This window comes from Falco biarmicus, chromosome 8 (genome assembly GCF_023638135.1).
Source record: "Falco biarmicus isolate bFalBia1 chromosome 8, bFalBia1.pri, whole genome shotgun sequence".
Classification (NCBI taxonomy): domain Eukaryota; kingdom Metazoa; phylum Chordata; class Aves; order Falconiformes; family Falconidae; genus Falco; species Falco biarmicus.
In genome coordinates this window covers 17,395,144-17,410,600 of record NC_079295.1, presented here as the reverse complement: position 1 = coordinate 17,410,600, position 15,457 = coordinate 17,395,144, and the positions used below count along the sequence as shown (strand labels likewise).

General features: G+C 36.6%; 2 protein-coding genes across 5 annotated transcripts in view; one reads left to right on the top strand and one right to left on the bottom strand.

Annotated features, from left to right (window-relative positions):
• ITGA4 (integrin subunit alpha 4) overlaps window positions 1–2,496 on the top strand; it is a 40,132-nt gene extending 37,636 nt beyond the window's left edge. The window contains exon 28 of the mRNA XM_056348116.1: window positions 310–2,496. Coding sequence (XP_056204091.1) covers window positions 310–402 — 93 coding nt within the window. The 3' untranslated portion in view covers window positions 403–2,496. The remainder of the gene's footprint in view (window positions 1–309) is intronic.
• A 1,002-nt stretch (window positions 2,497–3,498) lies between these two features.
• Window positions 3,499–15,457, bottom strand: part of CERKL (ceramide kinase like) — a 57,954-nt gene continuing 45,995 nt past the window's right edge. Inside the window, exons 6-13 of one of the 4 annotated variants that reach the window (XM_056348118.1) lie at window positions 12,103–12,177; window positions 10,502–10,679; window positions 10,162–10,230; window positions 9,810–9,838; window positions 9,617–9,725; window positions 6,537–6,633; window positions 5,143–5,318; window positions 3,499–4,363 (exon numbers count right to left, since the gene is read on the bottom strand). In XM_056348118.1, coding sequence (XP_056204093.1) covers window positions 4,282–4,363; window positions 5,143–5,318; window positions 6,537–6,633; window positions 9,617–9,725; window positions 9,810–9,838; window positions 10,162–10,230; window positions 10,502–10,679; window positions 12,103–12,177 — 815 coding nt within the window. In that variant the 3' untranslated portion in view covers window positions 3,499–4,281. Of the gene's footprint in view, window positions 4,364–5,142; window positions 9,111–9,616; window positions 9,726–9,809; window positions 9,839–10,161; window positions 10,231–10,501; window positions 10,680–12,102; window positions 12,178–15,457 lie in introns of those variants that run through there. The other 3 variants (XM_056348119.1, XR_008823366.1, XM_056348120.1) reach the window with 3 other exon arrangements.

The following is a 15,457-nucleotide window of genomic DNA, read 5'->3' as shown; positions in this document are numbered from 1 at the left end:
GAAATGAAACATATTTGATAGGAAATTTGTATTACCATTTCACTTTTTAGAAAAATAATGGATTTTGTGGACTGTTAAAGAGTTCACAAGCCCACATGTCCTTACTCCCTGCAGGAGAGTATTAGCCTCTGAAAAAGCAGACTCTTTTTTGATAGATGAGTAATACTTGATTACTTGGTATGATAAAGCAATGGCAAATACCATCACTCGTGAACACCATATATATGTGTTTTATTTTAGTTAACTTCTATGGTTTAGATTTGGCAACAAAGATTTGCTGACAACAGATTCCAAAATCATCTATTTCAGATCGGCTTTTTCAAAAGACAATACAAACCAGTCCCTCAAGACAAGAACAGAAGAGACAGCTGGAGTTTTACAAGTGGGAACAAAGATAACTAAGATGACAAATAAATGTTTGATTTCTAAAGTGAAGAATTTAAGATTCGGGTTAATTCACAGGAGAAACATCAGTGACAACAAAACTGGTCTTGAGCTCACTCACTTACAAAATACACTTTCATTTCCTTGAACTGTATGGAGGATTATGCCTTAGAGTTCTGTTGTTTTTCTAATATGAAAATGGTAAAACAGTTTGTTTTGAAGTCTCACAGTAATATTTGCAATGCCATATACATATCTAGTTTCAAATAGACAGAAGAACACTAAAGATAAAAGAGAAGACAACTTACCAGAAAGAAGGATTTCTAGGAAGTAATAATGTTTAGCCAGTCCTGGAAAATAAGATCTCAAACACCATTAGCATGAGTTACTCTATTCAAGTTTCAATAATCTTTTGATTAGACATTCAAGAAGAAATCCTCCCTCATCTTGCTTCGTCAGTTTTACAAGGGTAAATTAGGTTAAACCAATAGAAGGACTGTAAGTAGAGCACACGGATGTTGAAAACAGCTATCGGAGGCTCTCTTGAGCTTCTGAAAGAAACCTCATAAGCTTTGGCTTCACAGGCACAGCCACAACACTGCAGAGACTTAGACACCCAGGCAAGCCAGAACCAGGAAGGTCAAAGGTGGATTCAGAGCAGGGAATTCTGTGGGGCAGCCTGGAGGTGCAGCACAGAATCCTCTCCCAGCTGTAGAAAGAGTAATGTATTGAAGATCCTAATTTGTAGTCATCTTTAACATGGTACTTGGTTCTTCCAAGCACAACAGAATTACTTGTTTCATCCTTTCCTCAGATACTGTTACCATGATATTTTGGACCTCGCCAATGAAATATTTCTATGTGGGGGTTTTTTAAAGCAAGTATTTATTTTTATTTATTTGAAGATTTTTCTATAGTACTTAGTGTAGTAGTATCTAGTACTGCCATTCTTCCAGGACCTCAGAAAAAAAAAAAAAGATGACTTCACATGATGACAAAACAGAGAAACACATACCCAAAAGACTCCAACTGCCAACCTTATTGGGCCAAATTTTATCCTTAGCTGTGCCACCCTTTGCCTGAAGGCAGTTAAGAAGGATGTCACTTGGAGAGCTAGCTTGGGTTCTTGTGAAGCTGTCAGCTAAATGCCATCCCAGCAGGCATCCTCAGAAGCCACTCAGCAGAAAGGCAAGTGACTGAATAGAAACATGGTTCAAACCACTGCTCTGCTACTACGGGAAGTTTCTTCAGCTAGGTAAGTTTGCACTGCCACCTAGCTTTGGTGAAATAGTACAATCCAGGGAAAAAAAGTTCATTTGCTCCCCAGTACAACTGGAGAATGTACAACTTCTTCGATAACTGAATTTATTGCAACAGCAGCGTGCGATATGGCCTTTCCTGCCGTGCCTTTGATGTCTTTCTGAACTGCAAGGAGAAATGAATGTAATACATATGTATGTTTTGAAGCTGCACCATCATATGGGAATTAGCCCGAGACTCAAAAGCGATACAGAGTGCCTTCAACAAGCATTTTGGCTAATAGTACTTGGTGCCATAAAAGCCACTTTGTCCACAGATTCTAAAGGTGGTGGGGGACAACTTCTTAATTCCCTTTCACTTCATTTTATGCCAAAGACATGGATCACTAAAGCAAATTTTCTCTCTAAAATCTTCTGCAGTGTAAGGACAAATGAATATGCATATATTTGGAAAAATAAAAGTATGTGAAGAATGAAATATTTTCTTGCAAGTCTATGAAAATATACACAAAATGCTTATCTTCCAAAGGGCTTTAGTGAATTTTTGCACTTTAACCAAAATATCTCTGATGTTACAGCATATTGTGAAAAACGTGCCTCAAATACTGGAAGAAGCATTAATATTCTTTTTAGTTCAAACAATGCAAAAAAGTGAAACTAAAGCATTTTATTTATCTTTGAAATAGTTTATGTAAGTCAGTACATATGATAATGTTGGCCTGGATATTGTATACTTCCTATTCAGATTTCATTATTGACAAAAAATGAATGTACAATGTTCTGATGGTGGCAAAGTTATAAAGTATCACTCAATTTCATTTTATTAAAAAGAACCCCAAGTTAAGCACATGAATGCCGTTTCTTCTGCAAGTTCTATTCTGTTAATTTTCAGTTACGTAATAATAGTTAAATCTAAATGTAGCTGAAGTTTCCTTCTGGGACAGCTTTAGGAAGTTTAGTTTGAATTGTCTTAATGTTAAAAAATATCTGATGTGATTTACTGTCAGTTACAGTAGTTTAGCTGGAGACTACTCACTGTGACTCAGACAACGGTACGAAATGAGGTTCCAGCCAGACACGAGGAAACCAGTTTTCCTCATGAGGACAGCCCAGTGTCGGAGCAGGGGTGCAGAGAGCCCACGTCATCTCCATCCTTGCAGTTTTCCGGGCTGGACTGGGTGAAGCTCTGAGCGACCAGATGTGACCTTGCAGACAGACCCCACTCGGAGCAGGAGCTTGGGCTGGAGCCCCGCCAGGGCCCCGTCCAGCCTGGAGGCAGCTGTGTCTCTCATCCTACTCTGCAGCCACCAGTTTCGGTGCAAAGAGCAGGACTAGCTCTAAGGTTTCTATAATGGCCTATGAAAGAGGCAATTTGATTGTGAATTTGGCCTTTACTACCGGCCAGGTTTGTCCTCAGAAACTGCATGAGATCTCCAAAAAGTAACGACTTGTTCTTAGGAGACAAATAATCATCTTCAGTACTACTTTCTCTTGCGTATTTATCACAGGTAAGAATTTTTCACAAGTAGTACTTGAGATCAAATAAAATATAGCAGTTCTTGATCCCATGTAAAGGCTTAGGTCCTTGATTTGACAAAATCTTAAAAGGACTGGATTTCACATTATACTTGACTGCTCGCTAAAGAAAGCGAGCAACTCATTCTAGCCACGAGACAATGCAGCTTTCATACCATTATTTGTCAGCCACCTTCTGAACAATTCCTAGACAAGTGACCAGGAAAATTTTCATTACCCCCATGGTCCTGTATCTGGACAAACTTGTCAGTCTGCTGCTTTTCATCACCTCAGAGAAAGCCAGTTCCCAGAAAGAACATAGTCTTAATTTACTGTCAAATAATGGTTTTAAATATTTAATAAAGTAGGGGGGGGGGAAATCAAAACACTCATAAAAATTATGTTTGTGCTCTATGAGGAAGTTACAAAAATTTAAGTCAAGTTATTTATCATAACTTTATTCTCAGCAACAAGAAAAACTATGCTGAATATCATTTCAGTTCTAGGATAGATAAAATATTTTAAAATACTTACTTTGTACAAAGAGTAGTCTTTAAATTACATTCCTACAAAGAAAAGCTGTGTAAGATCAGCATATTGTTTTGTACTACCATTTGACTAGCAACAATTTGAAAGCCCATACATTAAGGCAACATTTAAAATGCTAATTAGAAATGGAAGTATTTGGATTAAAAAAATAGATCTATGTTTTGGTACCATACCTCCACTCACCAGCTCTATTTGACCTGAGTTACCTGACATGGATAGCAGCCGCAGACTTAAAAGTATCTCATACTATATATTGCAAATGCTAGAATAATTTTAAAGAAAAAAAAATACATATATTCTTCTATTCTGATGGACACTTCTAAACCCCCAAATTTGTAAGACAGCAACATAAACAATTTTCATTTTTCCTTGTTAAGCCTAACAGTTTCTTTACAGTCAAATACAACCTGATAAAAATATGTAATTTAATAAAAAATTAAGCCCAGAAATATCACAAACATCCCAGTTAAGCTTCTGCTACAACTGGATTCAGTGAGTGAAAGACTGGGCTGTGAAAGCTGTCCATAGAGGTGAGAAAAGGGTTCTTTAATACAGAATTTGCAGCATGTCCCTTCTATATGCAATTGCATGTTGCCTGGGAACTCTCCAGGTCATCAGTGTTCACTCCATAGAGATCAATAAGTTGAGGATGCACCCTGTGAAGTGAGGAAGTAAAACTTCATCAGTTTATTTAACTCTTGCAATGGGTGTGCCACTTTTTGGGGGGGGGGGGGGGGAGAACAAATATGTATGAACTGCTATATGGAATACAATCAGGTGAATTACATTTTGACAATTCCTATAGGGTCATCTTTAGAAGTATGTATCCTATAACATGATCTGCCTTTCATTTTACATTTACCAGACTCTTACTGTGAGCCCTGTGCCTTCAACTATCCCTGTACGCATTGCAGAAGAATGAGCCGCCACCCATTTAATTCCACTGATAATCCTCCTATTTCCCAATGTACCCATAGTCTCTTTCTCAGAGCCTAGATAAAGAGACTATTCTCAAGCAACATGTAATTGTTCAATTGTGGAAAACTTAATGTTTTATTAACCTTACACACTGCTTTCCAAGCAGGAATCCTTATCCCAGAAGGAGATCCTCCCAGGAGTCACAGACCTTTCTATACATCTGTTCTCCTCTTAAAAGACAGAAAGGTAAACTAACAGGCAGAGAGAAGAGAAGAACTGGAGCTGGAAGCTGATGAAGCCCCAGAATGGAAAGGCCACATGGGTCATAACAACCCTTCCCACAGCTTGGCACAAGGCACCAGGGCCTGGCTGCACAGCGCACAGCAGCACTGTTCCTGCAGCACTTACAACACCCGGTTTTGGTGACATCTCTATTATGTACAGGTGGAATACATTTAAGATTGCAGTACTAATCTGTTACAGGTATACAGTCCATAAATACAATACTTAGCCTTACCGAACGTGAACTTCTGATGCTTCTTTCATTAAGTCTCCATCTATATTCCAAGGGTAATTTCCTTCTGCAGAAGCAGCATTCAAATAGGTATTTTCTTTGGCATCAAGCCCACTTTTAAGCCTTGGTTGTACTTTTACTTCTTGAACCGTGTAGGTCTCAACAAAGGGAAAATTGAACTAAACCAAACACAGACATGTATTAAATGAAGATGAAAGATACAGGTGGTAGCTTAGCAACGGACGGGATTACTTGAAAGCTTGCCTTTTTTTTGTCTTAAGTAAATGGGAACACTTAACTCAAGCTTTGACCACATGAGGCATTATATATTCCAGCTAGCATTTATAGATTAACATGCTATTTTTATCTTAAATAGTCCTTCAGAAAGAAGGGTAGTTTTCCATTTGCGTTCCCGTTATCGGACTTGCCCAATATACAGGTGAGGTGGTATATTTTGCACAGACCAAAATGGCACATGCTTGCAGAATATGTGAAAGTCCAAATGGATTTTTCCTGCGCTCTGTTCGTCATTACCACTAATCCTGTCCTAAACAAGGCTAGTTAGAATTCTAGTAAATGGTCATCTTGAGTTTAAAGGAGGGTCCACATCCACTTGTCTAATTTCTAGTTACAAAAGCAGAGAGAAAAGCAAAGCCTCCCTCCAAAAGCCTGACTGGAAAGCGTAAACTATTTCCTAAATGCAGCTGTTAGTACTGTCACATGGAATTGTCATCCACCTCTCCCCCAAACTCCCTGACTGTTGATGAATTCAAACCTAAGCCTTCTTGTAAAAGGGATAATCCCGAAACATTTGAATGAGTACCAGTGTGCTTAGGCTACGCATCAGGTCTCTAGGACAGCAATAAGGCACTGTGTTTGGATGTTTCATTTCTTTCTTCAAAGACAGAATAATGACCACAATTTTGAAATGCCGTTCTGCAAACATTCATTAACTACATGGAATGCATACCTGCGAAAAACCAGTGGTCATGATCCACTGCTGCCAGCACAGCACACAGTGATTGCTGAAATTATGAACTTTACCTATTTCTGACAGAGCTGCATGATGCCCCCTGAGGCTGCGTTCTGGATCTCTGTACTACACAAAATTTACACACAGTGTGCATTTCCTTTATTATGGTGAAAGGGGTTTTACACCCGTAAAATTATGGTACAACACAAATACAATTTAAACCACAACAGATGGGCTGAAATAGGCTAATCGGTATTAGTCTAGTGATTTAAAAAAAAAAAAAAAAATCAGATAAAAAGGGGGCTAATGTATTCTGACAGGAAGCTAAGTCTCCTTATGAGGATGCTAACATTAACTCTTGCAGCATGTCTGCCTTCACAATTAACTGTTCTTTTTATAATCACCAGAAAGAAATTAACAGTACCTGATTTTTTACGCTGGCATATCTTTTCAGATGTTTTATAAACTCTGTTCGAGAAGTATTTTGTACAACAATAAGAGCCATGCTTCCATTATTCAACCTGAAAAGCAGACCAATTTAGTTGCCAAAAGAAAATCGATTAATCTGTAAATTTAACAGGCTCTTTAATAGTCTAAATCAAAACAAAAAACTAGCAAGAGTAAATTAATAAAATAGTCCTAATGTTTTTTAAGTCTTTTTGCCAACACCCCGTAGATCAATATAAAGTATGAAACTGAATTTATTTAGCATCGATATGTTTATAACTACACTGTAATAATAAAATTTTACTCTCTTATCAATATCCATAATTTATTGAACATAATACACACAATTTAAAAAAAAAAACCAACACCTGCTTTTGTACTTAACAGATGTTTTTTAAACATTGGGGATCCCATATTTATCTTTGCGCTTTTCTCTCCAGCAAAGTATAATGGTAGCCATAAATGTGGTGAGGCAGAGCTTTACCCAGAAACCATCCCCATGACGCCTGCAAGCACATCCCCACCGTACAACCCAGCACAGACAGGTCCGCCCAACTCCTCCCATCAACACACTGCCCCAACAAAGGCCCTGATCTTCAACTATGCTATGATTCAAACTCTCTCAGCAGTTCTCAGTACAGTTGTACTTAAGCATTTCACAAAGCACATAAAAGTTAAAAGAGAAGGGAATTTTGTACAAGATAAAACAGTCATATACTAAAGATTAATCAAGACCCTGCAGTGCCAATATTAGTGGCCCTAGGTATCCAGTTGCCATTGGTACTTTAATATCTTTGAGAACTTGGGTCAGACAATGAGCTAGTATCAGTTCACAGGTTCCTTAATGGAACTGTAGCTTGTCACAGAAGCTAAGAACGTGAATCTCAATGCAATCATGCCCGAGTCCCCTTTAAGTTATAGGGGCAAATCAACATTCAACAGGAGTATCTGATGAACGTGACAATCACTGCTGAGATTGTATTCTGTACAGAGATGTTGTATTTCATATCTTCTGACTATATATGCATATACACATGTATTTATTTATTCAGCATGTATGCTTGGAAAATGTGTTAAGAATGTTTTTTTTCTAAAAAAATACTTCCAGCCTACCACCACCGATCTCTCCCCACTAATAGTTCTCTAACTGCATCAGGAATGTTCTCAGGCTATGATACAGCACAATATAGAAAGATAATTGTTACATAACCATGAAACAAGCCACCTGGCATAGCATTATTTTGCTGATTTAGAAAACAGTGATGGTAAAATTGAAAAATTTGCCTCTTTATTGTATTTGCTGCGAAAAAAAGGGCACAGCAGGCTGCTGGACAATGCATTTGGCAATACAGCCTTTTATCTTTAGAGATGACTAAAAATTTTCATTAATTCTCTTGAAAATCCAATCTTCTGAGAAGGGCATCACTTATGCTGTGAGAAACAAACGTCCCACATGGCTCACACAGCACAGACAGTTAAACATGCCTTAGCATGTTTCTGTGAGTTTAGACTAGTATAACTAGAGTTACAGGCACCACTCAAAGCTTTCATTCCACTTCAAACATCTACACATGGCGCAAAACTCTTGAGGAACATAGGACAGAGTGAAGAAGCATCGATGACTTTAGCTGTTAAGACCATAATGGGTCTTGAGTATCTAGCAATTAGTGCAACTTTTATGTTTCCCATGTTGAAAAGCCTTACAGTCAAGATGCTATTTGCTATGGGAAATGAAGCACCTGTCTGAAGAGCCTACTCTTCCTACCCTGCTGGCTGCCTGCACTCCTAAGATTGTTTTTAAAAAGAAAGGAGGGGAAAAAAAGGATGCCCTTATATGAAAGGATAGGAGGATCCACTGAGCAAACTACACTGTGAGATAAACAGGCTCCTTCAAACCTACAGTAACTGCATGGAGTTGTCATAAAATTCCCTGTCGCTAAGAAACAGGTGCCAGAACAGATGAAAAGAGAAAGCAAAGCTAAAAAATAATAATTTCTTCAATTCTTGTCAGAATTTTTCTACTGACTGATATATAACACAGTAAATACTGAACAAAGTTCCTAAGAGGGGACAGCATCAGGGCACTATCTGGATGTATATGAGGCTTAGCAGGACCTCTGTAGTAAAGAAACCTTCTCATACATACACATACAGCTCAATAAGTTTCATCAAAAACACTACGGTTTCTATGTTGTTTCCAAGAGATCAGCCAGTAATTTTGAAGAAATATACCTGATCAATTCAAAGGCGCATCTATTTTCGCCTAATGATAATCAAATGAAACAAAAAAAGACTCGTTCCATAAACTTCCCTGAGTGGTGGTGGTGGTTACTTTTTTAACAGACAACAACAGTCACAAACACACATATATATACACGAGTTGCTAGTCTGTTTAATTGTCAACTGGATACATCAAGTACAAATATTTATCACCTGGTAACTGTTTTGATCACCACAAAGCATGTTTTGACAATGAGCTAAAGACAAAATGAGTCAGTGTCAACAACCAGATTACATACTCATTTGTCTCCCAAAACCCTACATGTAGAAGCTGCATTTCCCAAGAACAGGGGCAGGGGGGGTGGGGGAAAGAAAGAAAGAAAAAAGAAAAAAAGAAGAGACAGAAAAAAGTGTAAATTTCAGTTCTTCATCACAAAAGATTCATACTTCATTTTTGCTGGCTGTAAAGCAGAAGACAAGGGGCACCTTTATATTTGAAAAAAATAAAATGAAATCCACAAAGGAAGTTTCTACATATAGTCAAATCCTATGACAGATGACTGCTCAATGACTACTACTTCAGTCAGACTTGCCAACTAATTTAATCACAGCAATTATCCACTCATTATTCTAGTTAGACTGCTTGACCTTATTTGCCTGATCCAAAAACTGATTATAATTCCTGGGATTATCAAGTCTGCTGCAGTCCATGCTCCCTCCCCCATTCCAGAGGAACTAGACTACCTAAACATAGGCTCATATTCTCGGAAAAGCCAAGGTCTTAAGGTAAGATGTCAGAATTTATAGACATGACTAATTCTCTAAACCCCTACTGACCTCGTATTAGGTGCCAAGCCTCTTGGTGCCATTGAACACAGACAAGGGATTGCCATAATGCTCACATTCAGGAAGTGACCCTGAATTTGGTGCCATTGATCCTTGCTACCTAAATATAACAGAGTCATTTTATATTACTCCAGTTTAGCCAGCCACGGTTTGCTTTTAAATAATCATAAAAGTAAAAACTCACCATTTTTTTTTATTTTCTCTTTCTTCTTTCTAAAAGGATGGAAACGTAGGTAAAACAATTTAAAGTCATTATAGCACATTTAAACAACATCTACTTTAGAAAAAAGTAAGATGATAATAGAACTGAATAAACCAATAATACCGAGTGGAAGAGTGCTTTAGAACAAATCCTATATAGTCTGTAGGGAATACTTTACAAAGTGTACAAATTTGCAGTTGTGAAAAAAAATATATATTTTTAGGATTGTTTTACCTGATGATCACATCTGAATAAAATTAAAGATTTGTACAATTTTATCTTCAAAGACACGTATTTTTGTAGCTTTCTAATTGTTTGACTCAGTTCTACTTACCTGTCATTCTCATGAGAGTCTTCCTGTGGAATTTGCAGAGGTAGAAATGATAATTCACATTCCTCTGGCCTAGAAAAGTACTGATATTTACTACCATGTAAACCAATACTCTGACTACTAGACAGACTTTTATCCAAGTTAAGATGATTTTAAGGAGATACTGAACATACAGAGTTTATCTCCTTTTTAACTTGTAAGAGTAATATACATCACATCTGGTTAAATCTGTCTGCAATGAAGATAGCTAAACTACTGCTATCTACAATTTTACTGCATTAATCATCGCATTTTCCTCAAGAACAAGAGAAATACTAGAAAAATATAACAGCTCATGGCATACTTGAGATCTGCTAGTGTTTTGATGAAAGCAAAATCCTTCCGCTGACTGGAGGGCATCCAACGATGTTTTTCAGCCAAAGCTAGAGTCCTTGCACCAAAACCAAACATGGCTGAGAACCCAAACCGCAACAGCTTGCTTGGAGTACTGAACGTACAGACATCTACTGGTTGAATATGTCCTAAAATTTCAAAGATGAAGATCAGAAATTACCAATAACATCTGTATTTCAAACAGAATACAACTCGCCATTTCTGTTTCACCTAATTTGGCTGCAGGAAAAAACTCCAGACCATTTGCTCTTTAGGAAGTCAAGTTTTACTAACAGAAACCAGAATCAATCTAGATTTAATTAAGACTCTATAAAAGTAGTCATTTCAGAGAACAAGATTCAGATGCTTCAAAATGTTAAAAAAGTTATGGTGAAAATGCAGCTACTTGAGACTGCAAAGGGTCTGACAATTTTATTCAGATATTCAGCAATTAGTATCGAAGAAAATGTAATATTGCTACATAAATATTTGTAACCATTTCACCAAATATTTGTAATGACTGAACATTGTACTGGAGGAGATAAGAGAACGCCTAAATATAGGTTTTAAATGTATTTATGTTTACAGTTATAGAATTTAGGCATCTAATTCTGTTCAAGATAGGGTACATAATTTTTTTTTCTGAACACCACTTGGGTGGTTTCCATTGGATTGTCTCTGATTAAAAGAGACATTTTTAGATTTTGCCTGTAAAGGCTTGTGTGTTACTGCCTAAGAAATAGAGCAAAGGCTCTTCCACTGCTGACTGCAAGATCTAGAAAATTACTCTCTTTTTTCAGCTGGGGGGGGGGGGGGGGGGTCCTAAAGAAAAACTGCTTTGAGAGGAATATTAACACTGCTTGACTAAGTATTTGCCATTTCCTAAGACCTGAAAATAAGGTTTGCACTACAACCTAGTTTTTCCTTTTAGCCTAATTACATTTTCACATTCAAAAACGTATTTATTATGCAGATCAAATGGGAAGTGATACAGTTTTTTCTACTAATAAAGCTTTCCTATAGAAACTGTTAGTATTTAAAAGAAACGCACACAGAGCTAGAAAGACAATTACACTTTCTCAGAAATACAACAGTACTTTCCTGTAAAGTCCAATCCTAACCACTTCCTCAAGCTGAAAGTATTGTGTATTTTCCTGTTGTCTTCAGCAGGTACATCAAATTAAAATAATCAAGTGACTATGCAACCAATCATTGCAAGATAACACACACAGAGTAACACTATTCACATTATCAAGTCTAGAAAAGGTTACTTTCTGCATTTAAAGACCATCAGTAATAGGGCATGAATGCCAAAATCAGACATTACTCCATCACAGATTGTAGTTACCAGAAAATGAGTTCCACAAGCTTTGCTACTGAACTATACTCAAAGATTCATAACCTTTCCAGTACAGTATAAATCAGGATAGAATAATCTGGGTTTAAAAGTCTTATAATACATTTTACAGTGATATAGCGTAATGTTATGCCTTTATTAAACAACTGGTTATGGCAAATTTCTAAATGCTACTTTATTATTTAAAATCTGATAATGTGTGTAAAAATATTTACCCATTACAATGTGCAAAGCTGCAGTCACCGCATGCTTAATACCACAGAGAGTATGGGCCAAAATATTAGTAGTACCTGTAAAAGTGAACACAAACTGTTTTAAAAATAAGAGATACAGAATAACAAGAAAAAATATAAAACATTTTGAATGAAGAAACTGAGACATTTACATTTGAAAAAAAAAAAAAGAAAGCCTCCACACACATTACTTAATCTTGGTAACAGAGAAATGTAGAATAGTACAAATTAAAACCATTAAAACTTCCAGAGGTCTGTAAAATCTTCACATCTCTGTAAATTCATTCATAATGCCATAAAAACCGGGGGGGTGGTGGTGGTGTCTGGATGTGTGTGTGTGTGGAAATGGGGGAGGGAGTGCTTTGCAAAAATTGCCTTTTTTTCTTGAACCATCTCTTTCAAAATCAGTTCTATACCTCTGGGCTGTAATGAGGAACTGTACTAGAATCAGATTATCTAGTAAGGTCTATTTGGGGAATATTCTTCAGCTGGAAAAACAGTATAATACCCAGCCAGTTTAAACCTGTGCATCTCCCAGACAGAATTCTGCTGGATCTAGTTTAAGATAGCTGCTGTGCCTCTTGCAGGCTACATTTTACATTCTCAGAAGCAACAGTGAATAAAATTAATTAGTGCACATGAGCTTTACATGTCAGAACACATTAATGACTGAAGAACAGAGAGAACGTAGAATTTGACGTGTGCCTGACAAATTGTTGGCTTGCATTCAGTGTATTAAAACTGACCCATCTAACTTGTCTTTGTCACTGCCGGGACATTGGCAGCCCAGTTGTACTACTAGCCACTGGGTAAAAGAGAGTAATATATTCTGAAACAAGGGAATGAGCAGTAATCAGCTGGTAAATAGGAAAAAAAAGGCAATAACCAGCAATGTCAGTGTGGCATTGGAAGAGAGTGGAAAACATGCTATCAGTTTGTAAAAGAAAGCAACATGGTTCTGGAGGTCTGTAAGAAACATGGATATATATGTAAATTTTGCCCTTCTGCTTTAATGTATAGGACATAAAAATAAATTGGTGTTTAAAAGACAGCTGATACACAGTATTTTAAAACCCTTGCAAGGAACAGTTGTGTCTTTTCTAAACGGGTATAGTTTTAAAAGAATTTCAAATTGATTTTTCTTGTTGATCACGTCTCTGGTGTTAATTAGCCAAGCAGCAGAGCCACAGGATTCACTTCTGCAGAAATAAAGAACCAGGGCCTGCCACTAAGCAGGCAAAATATTGAGCTGCTTCATATAGCTGATTAAGGGATGAATAATTCAGTAACAGACTAATTAAAATAACAAAAATTACAAAAGAACAATGTAAAACCTAACATTCCATAAAGGAATTAGTTCACTTAGATTTTCAAATAATTTTCTTGGTGTTTGAATTATTTAATATGTTACAACAGCAATAGACAATTCTGGATGTTAAATTTGCCTTAAGTTTTATGGAAGCATTTAAACTTGTCTTTCAAAAGTGGGGGAGAGAAGAGAGGAAAGGGAAAGGCTATAACATTCCAAACAAGAGGCACTCAATATTTAAATAATCACTTTAAAAGCATCAAGTACAAGACTAAAAAATTATGTTAATCCCAAAACTCCGCAGACTTTGATGTCACATTATTATACCTAAATTGGAAAGACTGATGCACATAATTACAAAGCTCTAAAGGCATCCTGGCATTCCAATTCAGGAGTATATTCTTCAGGGTTTTTTTCCCAATATTTTCTCTGAAAAAGAATTTATAAAATAACCGGGAATTGTATCTCAGTATCTCACAGAGCACCTTAGTCTCTGAAAGTAATTCAGACTATTCAGATCCTCATAGAAAACCTTCATAACATCATAGGGGAGCTCTGAGTAAGGCTCTCGGGGTTCCTACTACGTGAAGGAAATAAGTGAGGTCCATCTATTAAGGTAACAGATATAAAACATCCTTTGAATGTTACATCTCCAGTGGTACATGTATGTACAGTTCTATTCTATATTCAAAAAGACACGTAGTTGCCTTCACATTTTTCTCATAATTTTGTAGGTGACTATACTATTAATTTCATTCTCCTTTTCCTAAAATAACTAATGTTTAAATAAATAAAAAAAAAGGGATTATGAAGTACTTTGAAAGAAGAATAAACTGACAGCTTGAAAAGCTAAATGCAAGTCTTCATTTTTTTTTTCCCAAAAAATGAAAGTGTCTCTACTTACACTAACAGGAAGTCTAGTTTATTAAGAATATTACAATTTCAATCATTTATATCCAACAATTTCTATCCAACAACTCAACTAGAAGTAATTTGAACTTTCCTTTCTGTACAATACCCATAAAAAAGGCATAACTGTAGCTCTAGATAGCATTTACTATGCAAAATAGTGAGTTTTTCAATTCAGTGAATATAAAATACAGTTCTATAAGAAAAATCCTGGGGAAAAAAAACCCAAAACTTTGACCTAAAAAGCAATTCTTCACAGAATAATACAAATATATGCCTAATACCATTTCATGTTTGAATAACTCATGAGATCCAACCTCTATATCCAACTAATTCTGCTTAGCCAGTGGTGAAGCTAGCTAAAGTAGCAGCTAAAAATACTCTAATTTTTCCTTTGATCAAATTTTTACATGTTTTTACAATTTTTACACTGAAGATCAGGCTAATAAGAGAGCACAAGGTGGAATATACTTCTGAAGATCAGGCTTGGTACGTCTTAAAACTGGGATTCCTCCTTTAACTAAGAGTAATTTTCCAATACAGATGGCAGCCAGATAACAATTGACCACAGCTGAAGTCAATACCAAGCTTCATACTGACTTTAATAAGAGTTAAATCTCATTCTTACTAAACAGGATAGGCACAAGTAATTGCATCCTTCTCTTAAATCTCCGGAGCTCATTAACATTTGCAGCAGTAAACAAGACAAAACCCCACCCTTCAATGACTCTGGGGAATATAAAGTTCGGTATGTGTTCAAAAGCCAAGTACCACATCCACCCTTTCACAAGTTAAAGATCTAGACCAAGCGCAGTTTTGCAGTTGCAAGTACCATCACCCTCTTAATACATCAAAATACAGTATTTTGATCCAAGTAATGACTGAATAATGTGTCTCATTAGCTGGGTCCTATACAAGCAGGCCAGCACACCAAAAAAGCTTATAACAATAAAGTTCTCATACAAAAACTGTAATACAAGCTAAATGGTGATTCAATAATAATGGTTTTAATGCCAGTATTCATCTTCCCAAGCCATCTTTTCCTCCCCTATGTAAGCTTGGAATATTATTTAGCAATAACAAGATGGTTCCCCTGAACACTATCATATTACTTCAGAG